The sequence below is a fragment of the Aspergillus novofumigatus genome, assembly GCF_002847465.1.
Source record: "Aspergillus novofumigatus IBT 16806 chromosome Unknown P174scaffold_1, whole genome shotgun sequence".
Lineage (NCBI taxonomy): Eukaryota > Fungi > Ascomycota > Eurotiomycetes > Eurotiales > Aspergillaceae > Aspergillus > Aspergillus novofumigatus.
Genome location: NW_020194274.1, coordinates 4,117,582 through 4,134,837, shown reverse-complemented (window position 1 = coordinate 4,134,837; position 17,256 = coordinate 4,117,582). Strand labels below are relative to the sequence as shown.

At 51.0% G+C, this 17,256-nt stretch overlaps 3 protein-coding genes across 3 annotated transcripts; 2 read left to right on the top strand and 1 right to left on the bottom strand.

The window, feature by feature from the left end:
* Positions 1-273: 273 nt before the first annotated feature.
* P174DRAFT_468984 (GMC family oxidoreductase) lies at positions 274-2,867 on the top strand (the record flags this gene model as incomplete). The annotated part of the gene is made up of 5 exons (XM_024830568.1): positions 274-653; positions 728-757; positions 823-1,705; positions 1,765-2,266; positions 2,318-2,867. 5 exons carry the CDS (start codon positions 274-276, stop codon positions 2,365-2,367), a joined length of 1,845 nt encoding a protein of 614 aa, XP_024687924.1. The 3' UTR covers positions 2,368-2,867.
* Positions 2,868-5,997: 3,130 nt separating this feature from the next.
* On the top strand, positions 5,998-12,532 carry P174DRAFT_468974 (protein kinase RIM15; the record flags this gene model as incomplete). Its single annotated transcript, XM_024830567.1, has 3 exons — positions 5,998-6,549; positions 6,620-9,199; positions 9,226-12,532. The coding sequence occupies 3 exons, from the start codon at positions 5,998-6,000 to the stop codon at positions 12,241-12,243; spliced, it is 6,150 nt and encodes a 2,049-aa protein (XP_024687923.1). The 3' UTR covers positions 12,244-12,532.
* A 627-nt stretch (positions 12,533-13,159) lies between these two features.
* P174DRAFT_361070 (Mechanosensitive ion channel family) lies at positions 13,160-16,064 on the bottom strand (the record flags this gene model as incomplete). The annotated part of the gene is made up of 2 exons (XM_024821761.1): positions 13,160-15,382; positions 15,438-16,064. The coding sequence occupies 2 exons, from the start codon at positions 16,062-16,064 to the stop codon at positions 13,160-13,162; spliced, it is 2,850 nt and encodes a 949-aa protein (XP_024687922.1).
* Between the last annotated feature and the right edge of the window lie 1,192 nt (positions 16,065-17,256).

Below are 17,256 nucleotides of genomic sequence, written 5' to 3'. Positions count from 1 at the left end.
AGGGCAGTCAAAGAAAGGCTGCATTCACAGTTAATTGAGTATGTCTTTGCTGGTTGCCTGACTAATTCATATGACAGTCTTTGGACTCGTCTTCGGGAAAGGACGGACCTCACAGGAAAAGAAAGAACTGCCCTAGCGCCATACAAAATTGACGGCAAATGGGTTACAGCTGTGATTCCCACGTCCAAATAGTTTCACATCATGTCATCTGCTTTCTAGCGTGGATTGAGCTGTTCTATTCTCCTGTTTACTTTGCGTCGACCGGTCTTTGAAATGCAGCTCCCTATCCCCTTGGTCAGCTTCTTGGGCTTGTCTACAAGTCTACAAAGCTGGATAGACGGCTTCTCCAACCCGCGGAAAGGCGCTTTGGGTAATGATGAGACGTTTGACTATGTCGTTGTCGGTGGTGGTACTGCTGGAGTGACTCTCGCGGTCCGTCTAGCTGAGCAGAGACTCCGGGTGGCTCTAGTCGAGGCCGGGGAAACATATGAACTCAGGTTCCCAATAGCAGCCATTCCTGGCGCTGCCAGTATAGGTGTGGGCTCTGATATTGAGTCTACCACGCCAATTGACTGGAAATTTGTGGCTAGAAATGTCACGGGTGCTAATCACCGTGACATTCATTATCCCAGAGGCAAATGCCTTGGAGGATCGTAAGAGCATCGCGCTACTTTGCCCTTTTCGAGGCAATAGCATATTTTACTGACTTGATGTTCTAAACTGGCAGGTCAGCTCTGAACTTTATGGCCTACCAAAGGTGAGCCAAACCTCTTTGTTCTCTAATGCCGGTTCCAGGAACTAGGCTGATAGATGTTGTGCTAGACCGACTAGGGAGTCGATGCAGCTCTGGGCTGATCTTGTTCAGGATCAGAGTTACACTTTTGACAACACTCTGCCCTATTATCAGAAGACCGTTCAGTTCACACCCCCAGACACGCTGCGACGCGCCGCGAATGCTACAGCGCAATATCATCCTGATGCCTTCGCTCGTGAAGGACAACGCCCACTTCACGTATCTTACCCTGTCTACGCCATGCCCTTTTCAAGCTGGATGAAACTTGGAGTGGAAGAGGTGGGTATAAACGAAACGTTGGATTTCAACAGCGGATCATTGTTCGGTGCTCAGTACGGCAGCTTTACCATCCGACCGTCTGACGAGACAAGGAGCAGCTCGCAGGCCGCCTTTTTGAGCCCGCTACCTTCATCAACTTACCTGAAAATATATCAGGGCACAATGGCAAAGAGGATGCTATTCAACCCACAAAAGCAAGCGTCTGGGGTGCAAGTCAGCGATTTACTGCGAACTTTCACCCTCAACGCGAAGCGAGAGGTGATCATATCGGCAGGTGTATTCCACACCCCGCAGCTTTTGATGGTTTCTGGAGTCGGGCCGGCCGATACTCTTTCAGAACACGGCATTGATATTGTTCAGAATGCCCCTGGTGTAGGTCAGAATATGTGGGACCATGTTTTTTTCGGACCAACGTACCAGGTAGCTCTCGAGACTTTTACGAGAGTACCAACAGACCTAGGGTATCTCGCATCGCAAATGGCTCAGTATATATTCTCTCATGGGGGAGTACTCACCAGTCCAGTCATTGACTACCTTGCATTTGAGAAGATCCCAAATCCCTTTCGTTTGAACTTCTCAGTTCAGACGATCAGGGACCTTTCGTGGTTTTCAGATGACTGGCCGGAGATTGAGGTTGGTCGCCTCGATGTGCCGCTTTGTTGATGCGTAACTGACTTGCCTTTTTCGGACAGTACATTTCATCAGCTGCCTACGTGGGAAATTCCTCGAATCCTGTTTTCTCGCAACCCTCGGGTGGTAGGCAATATGCAACAATCCTGGGCACCCTTGTTGCGCCAACGTCTCGCGGAAATGTGACTATTGCCTCGAATGATACCTCAGATCTGCCTATAATCAACCCAAATTGGCTTTCAACGGAGGCAGATCAGCAGATAGCGATTGCAGCGTATAAGCGTATCCGTGATATGTTTCACAGCAAGGCCATGGCGCCGATTGTTGTGGGAGATGAGTACTTCCCCGGGAGTCAGTATCAGACGGACGCAGAAATCCTCGAGGTTATTCGCAATACAGTGATGACTATATATCATGCTGCATGTACTTGCAAGATGGGAACGGGAGACGATCCTATGGCTGTCCTCGATAGTCAGGCCAGAGTCGTTGGTGTCGATAGGTTGAGGGTTGTGGATGCCAGTGCATTTCCCATCCTGCCGCCTGGACACCCCCAGGCTACTGTCTGTAAGTAGCAGGAATTCCTCCTTCTGTGGTCATTAACTAACCAATTAGCAGATATGCTTGCGGAGAAGATTGCATCGGACATCATCGCCTCATTAGCCTGAGATCTCTCAGCAAAAGATTTCAGGCATAGCACTATTTTGCCACAGAACTAGAGATTATTTTAATAAAGTCCGGTATATATATATCCATGAAATTTTCCTGGTCTGTTCTGTCTTGAGCAGGGAAGATCTGTGCGAAGCCTTTATCAACAGGTGTACTCTAAAACTTGCCAATATACATCTGCTGTTCCATACACATTGAGCACACAATGGCATCAATTGACCGCCAGACCTCGTTCTAAGGGACATGATACGTTGATTGATCCACGCAAACTGCCGATTCCATCCCTTTGTGACACGGCGACATCAACAACCATGATTCGCGGGCTCGTTATACCATCCCGGCGGAGATAGACTAGAGTAGGAAGTCATGGGGACGAGTAATATGACAGGTTAAGGTCGATCAGCAACGACCTGATAATAATGACGAGGGTTACGCGCGTTGACAATGAAGATCATGAACCATTTCTATCACTCTAAAGAGAGGTAGTCTAGTCAACTCTGTACGTATGGAGGAAATTTGGATGCCAGTCATGGTCTAGGAAGGAGACCTCGTTTGACCAGGCCAAAAATGAGATGGGAGTCCAACAGTTGGCCCATTGATCCCTGAGGGAGACGTTAAAGCGCAGGACAGAGTATCTGTTCCGTGGATTAGGTGTAGAGTCTATCTACTGCCTACCTACCTAAGGTGAAACTTACTAGGGGTGCTTGAGGAAGAGCTCCCCATCTCGTCCAGTCATACTCCAGTATCTGGCTGTATGTCATTCGTGCCCGCAAGAGATGCTGATCGGCGTCCAGCTAGGGATTTCGGGGTAATGATGGACGGTGCCGTTTTTGAGGGTTACGATGTCGACTTGCTGGAGTTGGAGATGAAGATCCTGGAGGATCCATGGAATTGGAGCCAGGCAGGGAGGAGAAAAGTTTGGGTCGCGGACGACGGGTGATGTGAGAGAATATTCTAGCGAAGTTTTGAGTCAGTTTTCCATTCATTGTAATTCGTTCTAAATATGAGGATAAGCTTAATAGGCTTTGCTGAGTATTGGAGGTTGAAATTAAACGAGGCGTTGAGATTATGTGGTTGGCTGCTTCTAAATATGAGTATGATGGGTCAGATTCAATGATTCCATAGACATGGATATACAGTCTGATTACTCTTTGAAGTACGAAGTACATTGAATAGTTAGTAATGAAGGTGGAATTGGATGCGTCATGGGAGAAGCTATGCACAAGGCGTAGGTAGGTCGGTAGGTAGGGAGTGGGTGAGCGACAGAATGGATGCTCGCGGCAGAGGATATGGAGTGTTTCCCCGCCCTTTTACCCCGCAGAGACCGTCAACTGGTCCTACCCTAGGTCCTACTCTTACGCCACGACGCTCAACAAACCTCTTAAAGAAAGCAATACTCAATCACTACGAGTTTTCTCCCTGGCATACTGGAATAACCTAATTGTTTCGAACATGAGATAACCCAGGAATATAATGCGAAACATTGTTCAACGCTGGAGGCCAGTAGGATTCATCTCCGAGCAATCCGCCCGTGGTGGCCAATGGCCACAAAATTACTCTGTGTACACCTTCAAGAAACTCCAATAGATACGAAAGGGTGTTTCCCTCATGGGTTATTGCTATGACTACCATGGCTCGATCGGCAGATGATAAACAACGACTTCATCCTTTATAAGGGCAAACATCCAAAAAGTAATACCCTTGCATAAGCACCAGTGCATGATTCGTCCTTCGCCTCACTGGTTCATTTGGTCGATCCTTTAGTCTAATCTCTTGGGAAGTGTCAAGAGTCAAACTGTCTCATTCCAGTCGAAAAGTTATTTTCCCTAAGAGGCGATGCGATGCCCCTGGATTGAGCGAGGTCAAGTGCTCTGGGGAGAAATGAGATCCATGGGACAAAACGGCCCATGACGAGAGTTGACGTTGCAGGTGTGCCCCGATCAAATCAGCAGCTAGCATTTGTGTCTACTTATGCAAGATGAGTTAAGAGAGTTCAGTAGATACCGTAGGTAAGGTAGTTCAAGTTAGTATCCCCACCTAGAAAGAAAGAATAGACGGACAGACTGCCAGAAAAGGATGTCAACGTGCTTAGTAGCTATTTTTGTGTAGGGAGAAGAAAGTATGAAGTAAGAATAAATCCTAGCGCAGTAAGGACATGCAGATCTAGATTCCACAGAAGAGGGACCGGGTTTGGGAGGTTTGGGATTAACACGGCATGGATGTTTATTGAATGCATGCATCGTCATCTAGTCTACCACCCACAATGGAGAGATACAGACGGACCAACGCATAGCGGCTATTTGAAGAATGACAAGAGGTGGCGGCCAGTGGCTGTTGGGGTAGGTCGTGTGGTCGGAATGATATCCCTTGAGGGGGGAGACAGTCACATAGTAAGAGAAGCAACCATGTGAGAAGAGTTGTCGAGGTGGGAAGGATTCTGGATGACTGAGTCTTCTCATAATGACAGGGAGTGTTATTAAAATCCTTTATTCAAGTAGATAAAATATGAAAACAGCACATAGGCTTTCTTGGATAGAACAAACAAACGACTTCTAACTTACCGAGACTGGTCTACATAAGTTTATAAGCATACAATAGTAAAGTAACTAACTAACTAAACATGAGAATGCAATCATGAGATAGCTAGACTCCAAAGTCAAGACAATAACATCGTGCCATCGGCTAGTCTAGTCTATCACAAGTGGACCGCCTATTTGCTGATCAATCAACTTCAGAAACATCAAACCAATTGTATTGCCTAGATAGAATCATGTTGAGACTAAGTTTCTCGTCCTATGGGCTCAACCTTGTAGGCATTTCTACTTTTTTAGTACAAAAATAATGAAAAGTAGACTAGAATCTTGAGGCCATTTTCCCTTGATAAAGTAAAACAATAGAGAGAGAGAGGGAGGTTGTTAAGGTATCCAAGTGCTGCACTGCTGTTGCGTTCTCCCGCCTTCAGTCAGAGTGTTTCGTCTTGTTTCGTCTTTTCTCTTCGGCTTCTTCCGTTCCACGTCCATCCTCGACTAACCTCACTTCTTTTTCTCCTCTTTCGAACTACCTTATCTATTTTCTAACCATCACCAATTCTTTTCGACTATTGTGATTTTATTGCTTCAAGTTTTCCACACTACATCCAACTTCTGATTGAGTCAATCACCTCTCTTGAGGGTTGACTCTGTCGATCATCACCCTAGTTTCGCGTTTACACCTCTCCGTCGCGCCATTCCCCGCATAGCCGCTATTCTCCGTCCAATTTCACTCCTCCTTCGACCTTGAATTTTTGTCTGACCAAAAATCTCTCTACATCCTTCGCGTTTGGGGCAATCCGTCTCCTCTGCTACTTGCTTTGGGAGACACGGTTGTCTCACAGCGCCTGTCGTCCTCTGTGAGGTCATTCCTCTCCTCTCTCGCCTGCGTACCCCCGCGACCCAGCCATGGCCCGTTAGTCCTGCGGATGCATTCATAACACCGCACGAGGGCACCGGCTCTGCCCGGCAGACGCTCTGCTCGGCTTACTGTACACTTTCGGTTCATTTGGCTAGCTTGATTCTTCCTCGCGCGCTGCACTCACAACACGTCGTCTACGCCGCTCTCGGTCCCTAATCCGGTCGGGTGGACCTCTCAGTATGGCGGGAAATGGCACACCCAGTGCCCAGTTCCTTGCTCCCCCGGCCGTTACTGCTTTGAGGCAGGAGGCTCGGGGGATCGACCCAAAATTCCCACCCATGACTCGTTCCCTTAGCGAGGATATGCGGGAAGAACGCGAGGAGTTGAAGGAGGCGGCGGAGCAGACCTTGAACGTCATCGTGGATTTGGATCTGGACGGCCGCATCAAATGGGTCAGTCCATCATGGCGACAAGTGGTGGGGACATCTCCTGAATCGTTAGAAGGGCGAATGATTTCGGATTTCCTGGTCAACAACAAGACTGCCTTCCACGACGCTATTGAGTCCATGAAGGAAGATGACTCTCGCAGTCGCTTTATTCGCTTCGGTGTGAGGATGGGCCCCGAGTCAATACTGAAATACTCCCCTGAGCCCCGACCAGTCGATACGGTGACAGAAGAAAGCAGTGAGGGCTCTCAACCGTCGAAGGAAAATGAGAACTACCATGACGTCTTGAGCATGGAAGGGCAAGGCATTATGGTATTTGAGCGGACGCCAGATGGGACCGGTCATGTAGGTTTCCACTCATTCCGACATAACGCGTTAACCGCAGAATGACAGACTAACGAAGCTCTGATTTCAGACAATGTGGATGCTACGGCCTTTCCATCAACCCCGAGAAGTGACTATTGATCTTCCTCCTCTATTGGTGGAGTCGTTGGGTGTCGGTGCTGAAGTACTGGCGAACTACTTGACAACTCTCGCTGAGGCTGCGGCGAATGAACCCGATCCCTCGAAGTACCCTGCGCCCAATCCGGTACTCTGTCGCATTTGTGAGCGTCAGATCACCCCTTGGTGGTTCGAGAAACACTCCGATCTCTGCCTGCAGGAACATCGGGCAGAGATGGACGTCCAGATCGCTCAGGAAAATCTTAACGAGCACCGTCACGCGATTGTGAAAGTCCTAGATGCATTGGAGGCTCGACAAAGCAGGCCTCTGGCGGGCGAAGCGCCTTCCCCGACACCGCAGCCGGAGTATAAAGGATTAGCAATTGGGCCGTCACCCGTTGTTTCGGCACCCTCTTCTGGAAATGTTTCAAACTCTAGCTCGGCTCCATGCACTCCCCCGCGGTCCCGCGAACATTCAGCTTCGGATGGCGGCCATTCACGCGGTCGTTCATTTGCAGTTCGGCGACCGTTGACTCGGATTGTTGAGCTGATTCTCGATCTGTGCGACACAGCTCTCGAAATTAACATGCCCGTGATCAAAGAGCCCCGCGGGGACAGCATGGACGATTTCCGGACTCTCTCACCGCAATCCGAGTGTCGAATCTCCCAAGTCTTGCAGTGGCAATCTCCCAGTTCCAACACTTTGGAACAGGAGCAAGGTCTCGCTGCTCTAAGCGCTGACACGGAGCAGGTCTGCAAAGCAAAAGTTGACGCAGTTATCCGCCATCGCAAGATCGTCGAATACGCAGAGCGAATTCGCATTGAGTATACGGTGATGGTGGAAGACTGTATTGCAGCTGCCCTTAGTAAGGCTGAACGTATCGCTGCTGGCCAGTTGAGCGATTCCACTTGCCCATCGGAAGATGAACTCCCGCCTGAAAACGCTACTGCTCCATCTGCGCCGGCTAATGACAGTAGCACTGCCGTCGCTCCTCCCCTGTCACCGCAGCCTGTGACCCGGCAGACAACTCCGTCGACATCTGCATTGACCATGTCTATGCGCAATGCATCCGAACGCTTCCAGTTCCCGCACACTGAGGGTAGGTCCTCGTCGGTTGCGGTCTCTACAGGATCAAACAGCCCAATGGAATGTCCTACTCCCCGGTCGCACAGAAGTACCGCGGGATTATTAGGCACATCTCAACCTTCTCGTCGGGGGCTCTCGATGGTGGATCTCGATGCGGGAGAAATGAGCGATAGCAGTGTGCTTTCTTCTGCTTTCACCGGAGCCGTACGGACTGAATCCCCGGCATCCGACCGGAGCTTGGAGAGAAAACGCAGAAGCTTGGTGCTCCCAGGGTTGTCCAGCTCCCCTCGCCGCCAGCCCTCGCCCGTCCGAATGTCGACCCCTCACTCGCCCTTGCGCATGCCCAAGCCTCGGCTCTCCAGCGGCGCTGAAAGCCTGCCGTCGCCCATAGTTTCACCTTCCACTCACGCGAGTGAACTAGCGCATTATCACTACCGCCATCATCGACGTCAGTCATCAGCAACTTCGTCTGACGTGACGAAGCCCCCGGTGTCTCCTCACCTGACATCTGCGAGTCAGCCTCAACCCCGTCCAGCGCCCCCGTCGATCAAAGATTTCGAGATCATCAAACCTATTAGCAAAGGCGCCTTTGGCAGCGTCTATCTGTCCAAGAAGAAGTCGACTGGAGAATACTTCGCGATCAAGGTTCTCAAAAAGGCCGACATGGTTGCCAAAAATCAGGTAACTAATGTCAAGGCTGAACGTGCCATCATGATGTGGCAGGGGGAAAGCGACTTCGTTGCCAAGCTATATTGGACGTTCTCGAGCAAAGACTATCTCTATCTGGTCATGGAGTATCTGAATGGTGGCGACTGTGCTTCCCTTGTCAAAGTCCTGGGCGGGCTCCCAGAAGACTGGGCTAAGAAGTATATAGCCGAGGTGGTCCTCGGAGTAGAACACCTGCATAGCAGGGGCATTGTCCATCGTGATCTGAAGCCGGACAATCTACTGATCGATCAAAAGGGCCACCTCAAACTGACCGATTTTGGCCTGTCCCGTATGGGCTTGGTTGGACGCCAGAAGCGCGTCCTCAAAAGTTTGAACGAACCAGCGCCCGACCTTTTGAAGCAGGGTCCCTTCCCTCGTGCGACATCTATTGCATCCTCTCGGTCGGCGTCGTTCGATTTTCAGGCCCCTGGTTCGCCAGGATCAACACCACTCATGACCCCCGACCTCGCTGGTAGTCTGAACCAGCCATCGTACTTCAGCCTTAACCAGAGCGGTCTCAGCCGCCAACCATCGCGTCGGACATCCGGCTACCGCAGTGACAGTGGTGGCAGCGAAAATTTGAGCGCTATATTCCGAAATTTCTCTCTTACCGAGGGCAACGAGACTGCATCTTCTTTACCGCTATCTTCCTTACCTGTCCCGGTACCATCGTCCAGTAACGCAGCCGAAGAAGAGAGTCAGAGTGAAGCCGGCGAGTCTCCGCGCTTGTATCCACTTCAGCCGACCTTAAGCAACTCGGTACCATTCAGCACACCCCCCAGCAGTCGATGATGCCGCCTCTCATGGCGCTCTTTGACCCCGAAGATCATAACAGACGATTCGTCGGCACTCCGGACTATCTCGCACCCGAGACTATTAATGGACTAGGTCAAGACGAAATGAGCGATTGGTGGTCCTTGGGCTGCATCATGTTCGAGTTTCTCTTCGGTTATCCCCCATTCAACGCCCCCACTCCAGACGAAGTGTTCGAGAATATCCTACACCGGAGAGTCAATTGGCCGGAGGAGGCTGAAGAGCTAGCATCCCAGGAAGCCATCGATCTCATGAACAGACTTATGACTCTAGATCCTCGCGAACGCATCGGAGCCAACGTTGAGGACAAATTCCCGAACGGAGGGGCGGAAATTCGCAGCCACCCTTGGTTCTCGGATATCAACTGGGAGACTCTGCTGGAGGATAAAGCACAGTTCGTGCCGAATCTTGAGAATCCCGAGGACACCGAGTACTTCGACGCCCGTGGCGCCACTCTACAACCCTTTGCCGAAGAATTAGAGGAAGGGCCTTCCTCGCAACCTGTCACAGCAGCAGACCGCCCTCACGACGCGCTGTTCAAGGTCCGCTCGCAGGTCAATTCGATGAAGCGGCCCTTGATGCCTCTCCACATTCCCCCCCATGTCCGTGACTCGCGTAGCAGGAGACTGAGTGAGCCAGCCTTGGCCGACGACTTTGGCAGCTTTTCCTTCAAGAATCTTCCCATGCTGGAAAAGGCCAACAAGGATGTCATCCAGAAGCTGCGCCAGGAGGCTTTGCAGGCCCAACAACGCCAATACAGCTCTTCCATTGCTCAAGCAATTTCACCAACGCAGGGTTCTGCAGCCCCGTCCGGCCCTTCGCTGGAGGGTAGCCCGTTGCCGATGCCACTACAACGAACCTTGTCTCATAATAAAGGCAACAACCGACCATCGTCGCCTTCCAGCTTGAGCCAAGCTAACTCCTCCCCAAGCCGTCCTTCCCAGCCTTCATCCCCGCTTCTTGTGCAATTCAGCACCGGCAACAACCATGAGCGCAGAAAGACGTCAGGATCATCGTCGACGAATTCTCATCAGTCTAGCGGGTCTTTTGCGACCGGCAGTACTGATCAGGGTCGCATGGCAAATATCAAGCTAGGCTCATCTGCATCATCTCCTATTAAAATCGGTCGAGGAGGGACACATTCGCCGGATAAAACGCCTTCGGGCCAACGACAGGGCAGTATCCCAACAACCCGAGCGAGATCGCAAACGATCGGATCCCAAGATGGAGAATTATCGTCCTCTCTCGCAAAGGAATCGTATGTCGCAGGTCATTACAAGCGCCGCAGTCAGTTGTTTGATATATCACCTTCCTCGTCAGACAATGAGGACCCTCGTACGAAAGCTTTGCTTAAAGTCCAGCGCCGTCGTCAGAGCTCAAGACGCCTGTCCCAGATCAACATTCTTGATGGTCCATTCTTCCGGCCTTTGGACGTGCTTATATGTGAAGATCATCCAGTTTCAAGGATGGTGATGGAACGCTTGTTTGAGAAACTACGCTGTCGGACAATCACCGCAGTGAATGGTGCCGAGGCGATGCGCTACGCCCTGAGTGAAGTTCAGTTTGATATCATCATGACTGAGTTCAAGCTACCCCAGGTGAACGGAGCGGATCTCGCCCGCATGGTACGCGAAACACGCAGTGCCAATCGGCATACGCCAATCATTGCGGTGACAGGATATTTGAAGGATTTACCTGAAACACATCATTTCGACGCGCTTATTCAGAAGCCCCCAACCTTGACCAAACTCACTGAGGCTTTGTGTAAGTTCTGTCAGTGGAAACCTCCACCGAAAGATTATAGCCCCTCTCAGCCCTTCGCTGGCCAGCCATCCGCGCTTCGTCACGCTGCTCTCGCCGCCAATGCAGATCAAAGCCCTAGCTCGACAACATCCTCTGGCTTCGCAGTCGTACCTTCAAGCTCGTACCGAGGCTCGAGCCGGGAGGATTCTATCGGTAGTAGCTACTTCGGAGATATGGATTCCATCAAGGTCGAGGAGCCTCCTGTAGTTGTGAGTCGCCCCAAGGACGAGTGGATGTCCAGCCAACCAGAAGGCCTGGGCATCTCGGACGATTCAACTCCCAAAAGTGCGACGGATTCCGAGTCCTGTCCTAGCTCCAATGCAGTCCCATTTCCGCATTTACTCCATGCAGCTTCAGCTCCCGCTGCCTTGGAGCCATCTGGAAAGGCGACACCTCGCAAACAACGTTCCAGCGAGTCCATCCGCGCGAAGAGACAGTCATTGGAAAAGAAGCGCTACGAGTGCGCCGAGTCTGGCGATGACGAAGATGAGGAGCTTGGAAATGCCCATGTGCGCACGCCTAGCTCGAGGTCTCGTTCCCACCGACCGGTTTCTAAGTTGGGGGTAGAGATGATGAGGACCAACAGCCGGGGCAGTGTGGTCAGCGGGAGCGAAGAACTGCTGAGAAAGGAGCGCGAGGCATTGGAAAGGGGCAAAAATGGAGAGTCTGAGAATGCGATTGAGAGCGGCGAGGAGCCGACCTCGTCGTCTCCAAGCAACTGTGATGTGGAGGACAGGTTCGACAGACTGCAGCTCTCCGACGACACAATAGAGGAGAGACCCGAGGAGGAAATTAGCCCGAGACACTCGCCATTTCCGCAGGGCACAGATCTCAGCTCAACTCCGTCTGCAGCGACGCGGCCGAAGAGACCGTCCTGTTCACAACATGACAGGGGGATCACCGAGATTTATAGAGGGACTGCCAGCCAGTCTTCCGCCGCAAAGTCCAGTACGGAAACTCTCAAGAAGGGCCAAGTCACTCCTCCGATCATCGTGTCCAAGGAGGACGAACCCAGCGCTTCCGCGATGATCCTAAACACACCATCGCCCAGAATGTCAAAGGACAATGTAGACACCGATGCCGACGATTATGATCGGGCTGCTGACTCCGAAGCCACGCCTCGACCTCGACATACCCCTTCCCCAAATCTAGATCTTGATCATACCCCGCGACCATCTGAGCGATAGATCCCCACGGCAATGCCAGTGACCGGATAGAACAATTAGAAATCATGTTTTCTTAACAGTTCTCTACATGGCAAGGCATTGCATTCCAATCTGCTTTACGATGGCGCATCTTCTTTGCATCACCAAAGACCTGTTTCAATATGCATCTACATTGTCAAATTATCCTCTCTATCAAGAGTGTCACTTTTCCTCTTGTCACTTGATTTTCGTCTCTCTTTTGCTTTTTTACCTGATTTGTCAAGGCTAAGCGGGTGTTGGGGGGTTTGTCATCTCTCCATGTGACCATTGTTTCGTTTCGTTCCTTTGGGTTTTTCCATTCATCTCTCTTACCGCCAACTTGCATCACTTACGATCTCAGCATCTCTTTTGTACGATTTTCCTTCTTTCTTCAGACCAAAATTGTGTACTTAGGGCCCACAAAAGCAGAATCAAAGCTTTTGGAGGTACGGGAATTTATCCGTCGACTCGAGAAACTCGGGACTTGGTCAATGTGCTCAAGTAGGCTATATTTATGGCACCGCTCTTGAATGTATGCTCGAGATAAATGTTTTATTTCGTCTTACGCCACTGTTTGCGTAAGGAACTGTATATCTGGATATGTAGATACATGTGAAGTCTAATAAATCGCAGAGAAAGCAACATGATCGTGCAAGCACCTTGGATGAAACCAACATCAAGTCCATTTGACATCAAAAGCGAACGAACACTTCCGTACATACCTCGTTCGACAGAATCGACACATGAGGGCGGGTATTATGGGGTTTCTGATTGAATGAAAAATCGTATTACAAAAAGGATAGACTGTATTCACAGGTCGAGAAAAGAAAATTCAGGGAGATGCTGGATGAGACCTAGTATGTGATGAGCAGGTAGTAACGAGTGATCCACATGGAAGGGGTATATAGCTGTGGTGCGATCAATGTCCCGTCGGCTGCCGGTTGATAGTGGTACCCCGGTCATCTGTCGAGCGAGCAGAAGGTGAAACGGTGCGGATCTGAGACAGCGCCGGGCCGATGTCAGACCGTCCCTGTTCCATCATGTCCTCCTGCTCGTGGACGGGGTGTGTGCGATGGCGGAAGAAGCGGTTGCGGCTGATGGAGGAGATGCTGTGGCCGCCGTGGGAGTCGGTAGAGCGACGGCCATCGGAACCGGTGGCCGCGTGGGCGCTGCGGCCGGAGTTGGAGGTGCGGGTCTTGGACAACGAGGCGCGGCTCCTGCGCTCTTCCTCTTCCTCCTCCTCTACTTCCTGGATGCGCCGTTCGTCGTTCTCGCGGTTCGCGAGGCGGACAACTTCGTCAACGTGGCGGCCGCGGCCTTCAAAGACATCACCCATGACATCCATGGAGGAGACGTCGCGCATGCCGAGTGAGAAGTCGACGTGTTTGCGGGAGATGGATTCGCCACGAGCGCGGGCGGCAGCGGTGTTCATCCCTTTGCGGAGGATCGAGGGGTGGCGATTGGCGGTGCCGGTGCCTGGCTGGTCGTGGTACTCCTTTTCGCTGAGTGGCGTAGCTGGGGGCCGACCATCGCTGGTGCCGGGTGGGGGAGCGAATTGCTGGTTTTGGCCGTTGTAGCGAACGTGAACGGGGAAGTCGACGCTCGCACCCTGGAGGTTCATGCGTGGGCCCTCGATGCCGATCTCCTGCAGGGCGGTCATGAGCATGCAGATAAACTTGTTGCGGCGTTGCAGACGCAGGCCTTCATTCTGCCAGTTGGATTTGTAGAAAAAGACGACGTTGAGAGTCACCGAGAAGTTTTCGGTGACCTGGCGCATTTCGGTGAGGATGTTGGTCTGGAACTCGCGCTTTTCACTGCGGACAAACTCCAGCAGGCGTTGGCGCAGCGCGTCGATCTGTTCGAGCGTCGTGCCGTATTTGATCACGATGGGGATGGCTTCGGCGAGAGCGCCTGAGCGACGTTGGTTGAGGATGAAGAGAGTATTGAGGTAACTGTTAGGTGCCTGGACGACGTGGCCTTGCATCTTCTTGAACTCGGTATACAGGAGGGAGATCTGCTTGACAAAGTAGTCATCACCAAGGCCAGCATCTCCGGCGTTACCGTAGATGGTGACACGGTCTCCCACGTCGAAGGGGTGCTTGACGAAAACGAAAACGACTGATTGGAGGAACTCCTGTGCAGTGGCAGAGAACAGCCAGGACAATGCAAGGACACTCGAGCCTGCAGAGGTAAGTACACCAGCGGCCGATGTCGAAATCAGCGACAAGAAGACAATGAGTGCGATGACAATGACGAAGAACTCCATCACATTGTCAAGTCTCGATACGACGGAATCGAGATCTTTCAAAGATGCAGTGATCGATTTACGCTCCCGTCCAATCTCCACACAGACTGCCTCCAGCTCTTCCATCGAGATATCGCCATTCATATCCTTGTCGAACATGGTGAATGCAGCCTCGGCTTCCTCGTTGTTGTCGAATGCCTCTTTCAAATCCCCGGAAAACACGGTTTCAAAACCATCTCGTACAAAGGTTCGGTAGAGCCGTCTTGCCAGAGCCTGACAGCCGGTAGTCGTGCGCAGCAGGGTCAAAACAACCTGGTAGGGGTGGCTGCTGCTCGTAGCCTTGCGGCCGGTGAAATCAGCGGCGACTGCACCCGCCACATCCGTGACTCTGTTCAGTGCGCCCTTGGCGATACGCTGTGCCTTTCCGGCATATTGCATGGGAACGCGCAACGGCGTCTTGGTGCCGCTGCCACTCTGATCATTCTTCTCCTCGAATTCGTCGTCATCAGCCTCGATCTTTGCTTTTGAAAAGGCATACAGCTTGGTGAGACTGCCAATCTGGAACTTGTTGATTTCAATGCGATCAGCATAGGTACGCAAGTGGAAGCTGATGGCGATGAGCTGGATGATGATCTTTTCGATAAGGTTCAAAATGGTCCAGACGAAAATGGAGATGATGATCTTGTTGACAGAGTTTTCCCAGCTGCGGGTGGCGGAATTTCCATCAACGTGGTGATTCTTCATGGTGGGCAAGAACGAGATTTCCACGCCCAACCACCAGAAGAAGAGGGTCGCATGAAGCTCCAACTGCTTAGCCAAGTCACGCCATTTTTTCGCATTGTTGGTGAAGATACTCGCAAGCAACGCCACAGGGATGGGAATGAATTTAGCCACAATCTAGATCGAGTTAATGGTCTTTCAAGGAAAAGATTTGAATAGAATAGATACGTACTCTGCCGGCCCAGAGTGTCAACCAGACAATCTCCAGCCAGACGGAGAACCAAAGCAGAGAGACACCTCCAACATTGGCATCAGGAAAGGCCAAAGCCCCAACAAGCAAGGGAATGAGAAGGATCACAACAAGCGGGACGATATAGGTGATATAGCGAATGATGAAGCTCGACTCATGAACCTTCTTAATGAACTTGGAAATCTTTGTATTTGGATTTTCAGGCGGGTTGTAGACGGCGGCCTTCTCGTGCAGTGGATTTGTGGCTTCATCAAATTCGTCGACATTGCGCGAGCGATGCGAACGAATTCGCGAGATGGACTCCGCTTTGCTTCCCTTTTCCATCTCCTCATGGGTCGAACGAGATGCGACACGCTCCGCCTCGAGCAAAGCCAGGTCATCCTCTAGACGTAGGGATCGTTCTCGCGCGGCCGAAGGTGAGCGCAAGGGCAATCTCTGGGTGTCATCATAGGAGGTGTCAACCCTGAGGTGATTGTGGTTACTGACGGCAGAGCCATCATGGACATAGGTGCCATCATCGGACGCGGAGACGTCAACATCATCCAACCTCTCTTTTCTCTTTTCGTCTATATATCTAGGAGCAGGGTGCTCCTCGACGGGGGTGGACATACTAGCACCAGGCTAGATATAGATACTCGGGAGAACTTAAAAACCAATGGATTAAGCTGAAAACAAGGTTAGAACCTTGAATTATAGAGCGAAAGCAGTAGTAGATGGCCAGCGATCAATGAGGGGCCATATAAATAAGAGATAGCGGATTCTTAAGAGCAGAAAGGAGATTGATGGTGACCAACTAAGAGCAACGGGGAAGCCAAAGGGCGCAGTCACTTGAGAGACGGGGAATTAATTCAAGCAAGTTGTATGCAGGTAAGATTGATGGTGGAAAATAACTCTTCAAAAGAAATGAGTATATTTGAAAGTGCAGAGAGAGATAAGATAAGATGAGATGATATGATATGGCCTGCCAAAAGAACGACAACCGACAAGAAAGAGAGCGGATCACAGGATAAGGATAGGAGAGGGGAGGTTATTCGAGTGGCCGACCAGCCAGCATCATATGTAGAGAAGAAAGAGAGCGAGAGAAGGAGCTTTTAGTCTACTTGACAAGCGACGGAATTGAGGAGAAACGGCGATCGGACGGGAGGACCCAGAGGAGACCAGCTCGAGTAAGAGATTTTCAAGTCCAGGCCTTTTCTCGGTTGATTAAAGGTCGGTAGGTTGCCTCCGCAAGAATGATCTGATTCGATACGTGAAGAGATCTGAGTGTTCAGTCTCGATATCAGACCGTGGTGGGAGTTATTTTGGGTGAGTGGTCCCTAGACCCATAAAAGATATTGATTCATGGACCCATAGAGCATGGCGATGGATCTTAGGCGACTCTTCGCCGCATTAGGGTACAATAATCGTAAACTCAGAATATATCAATCTCCTTCGTCCTAGGTCATTTTTTCCTCATCTTACACAGTCAGTGAGTGGACTGCCTCTATATTCTCTCATAAATTAATATTATTGCAGTGTCAGCTGTGCAATTTCTCTAAGTATCAACGTCATGTAAGGGCCCTTTGGTAATCCATGCAAAGAAGACGTGGCCACTGCCAAGAAACGCCATCGACGCCACCTCAGGCACTTGTGGTCTCCCATTCGAGACACTCGGTGGGGCTGTTGGGGAGACTTCTTTGGAGTTTGGAGAGGTGGGAGATGACGATGCCAGGCCCAGTTTTCATAACGAATCATCGTCAATAGGGAATCTCTTAGGATTCTAGCATGAAGCTCAGATGTTTTAGTTTGCAGAGTACCTTAT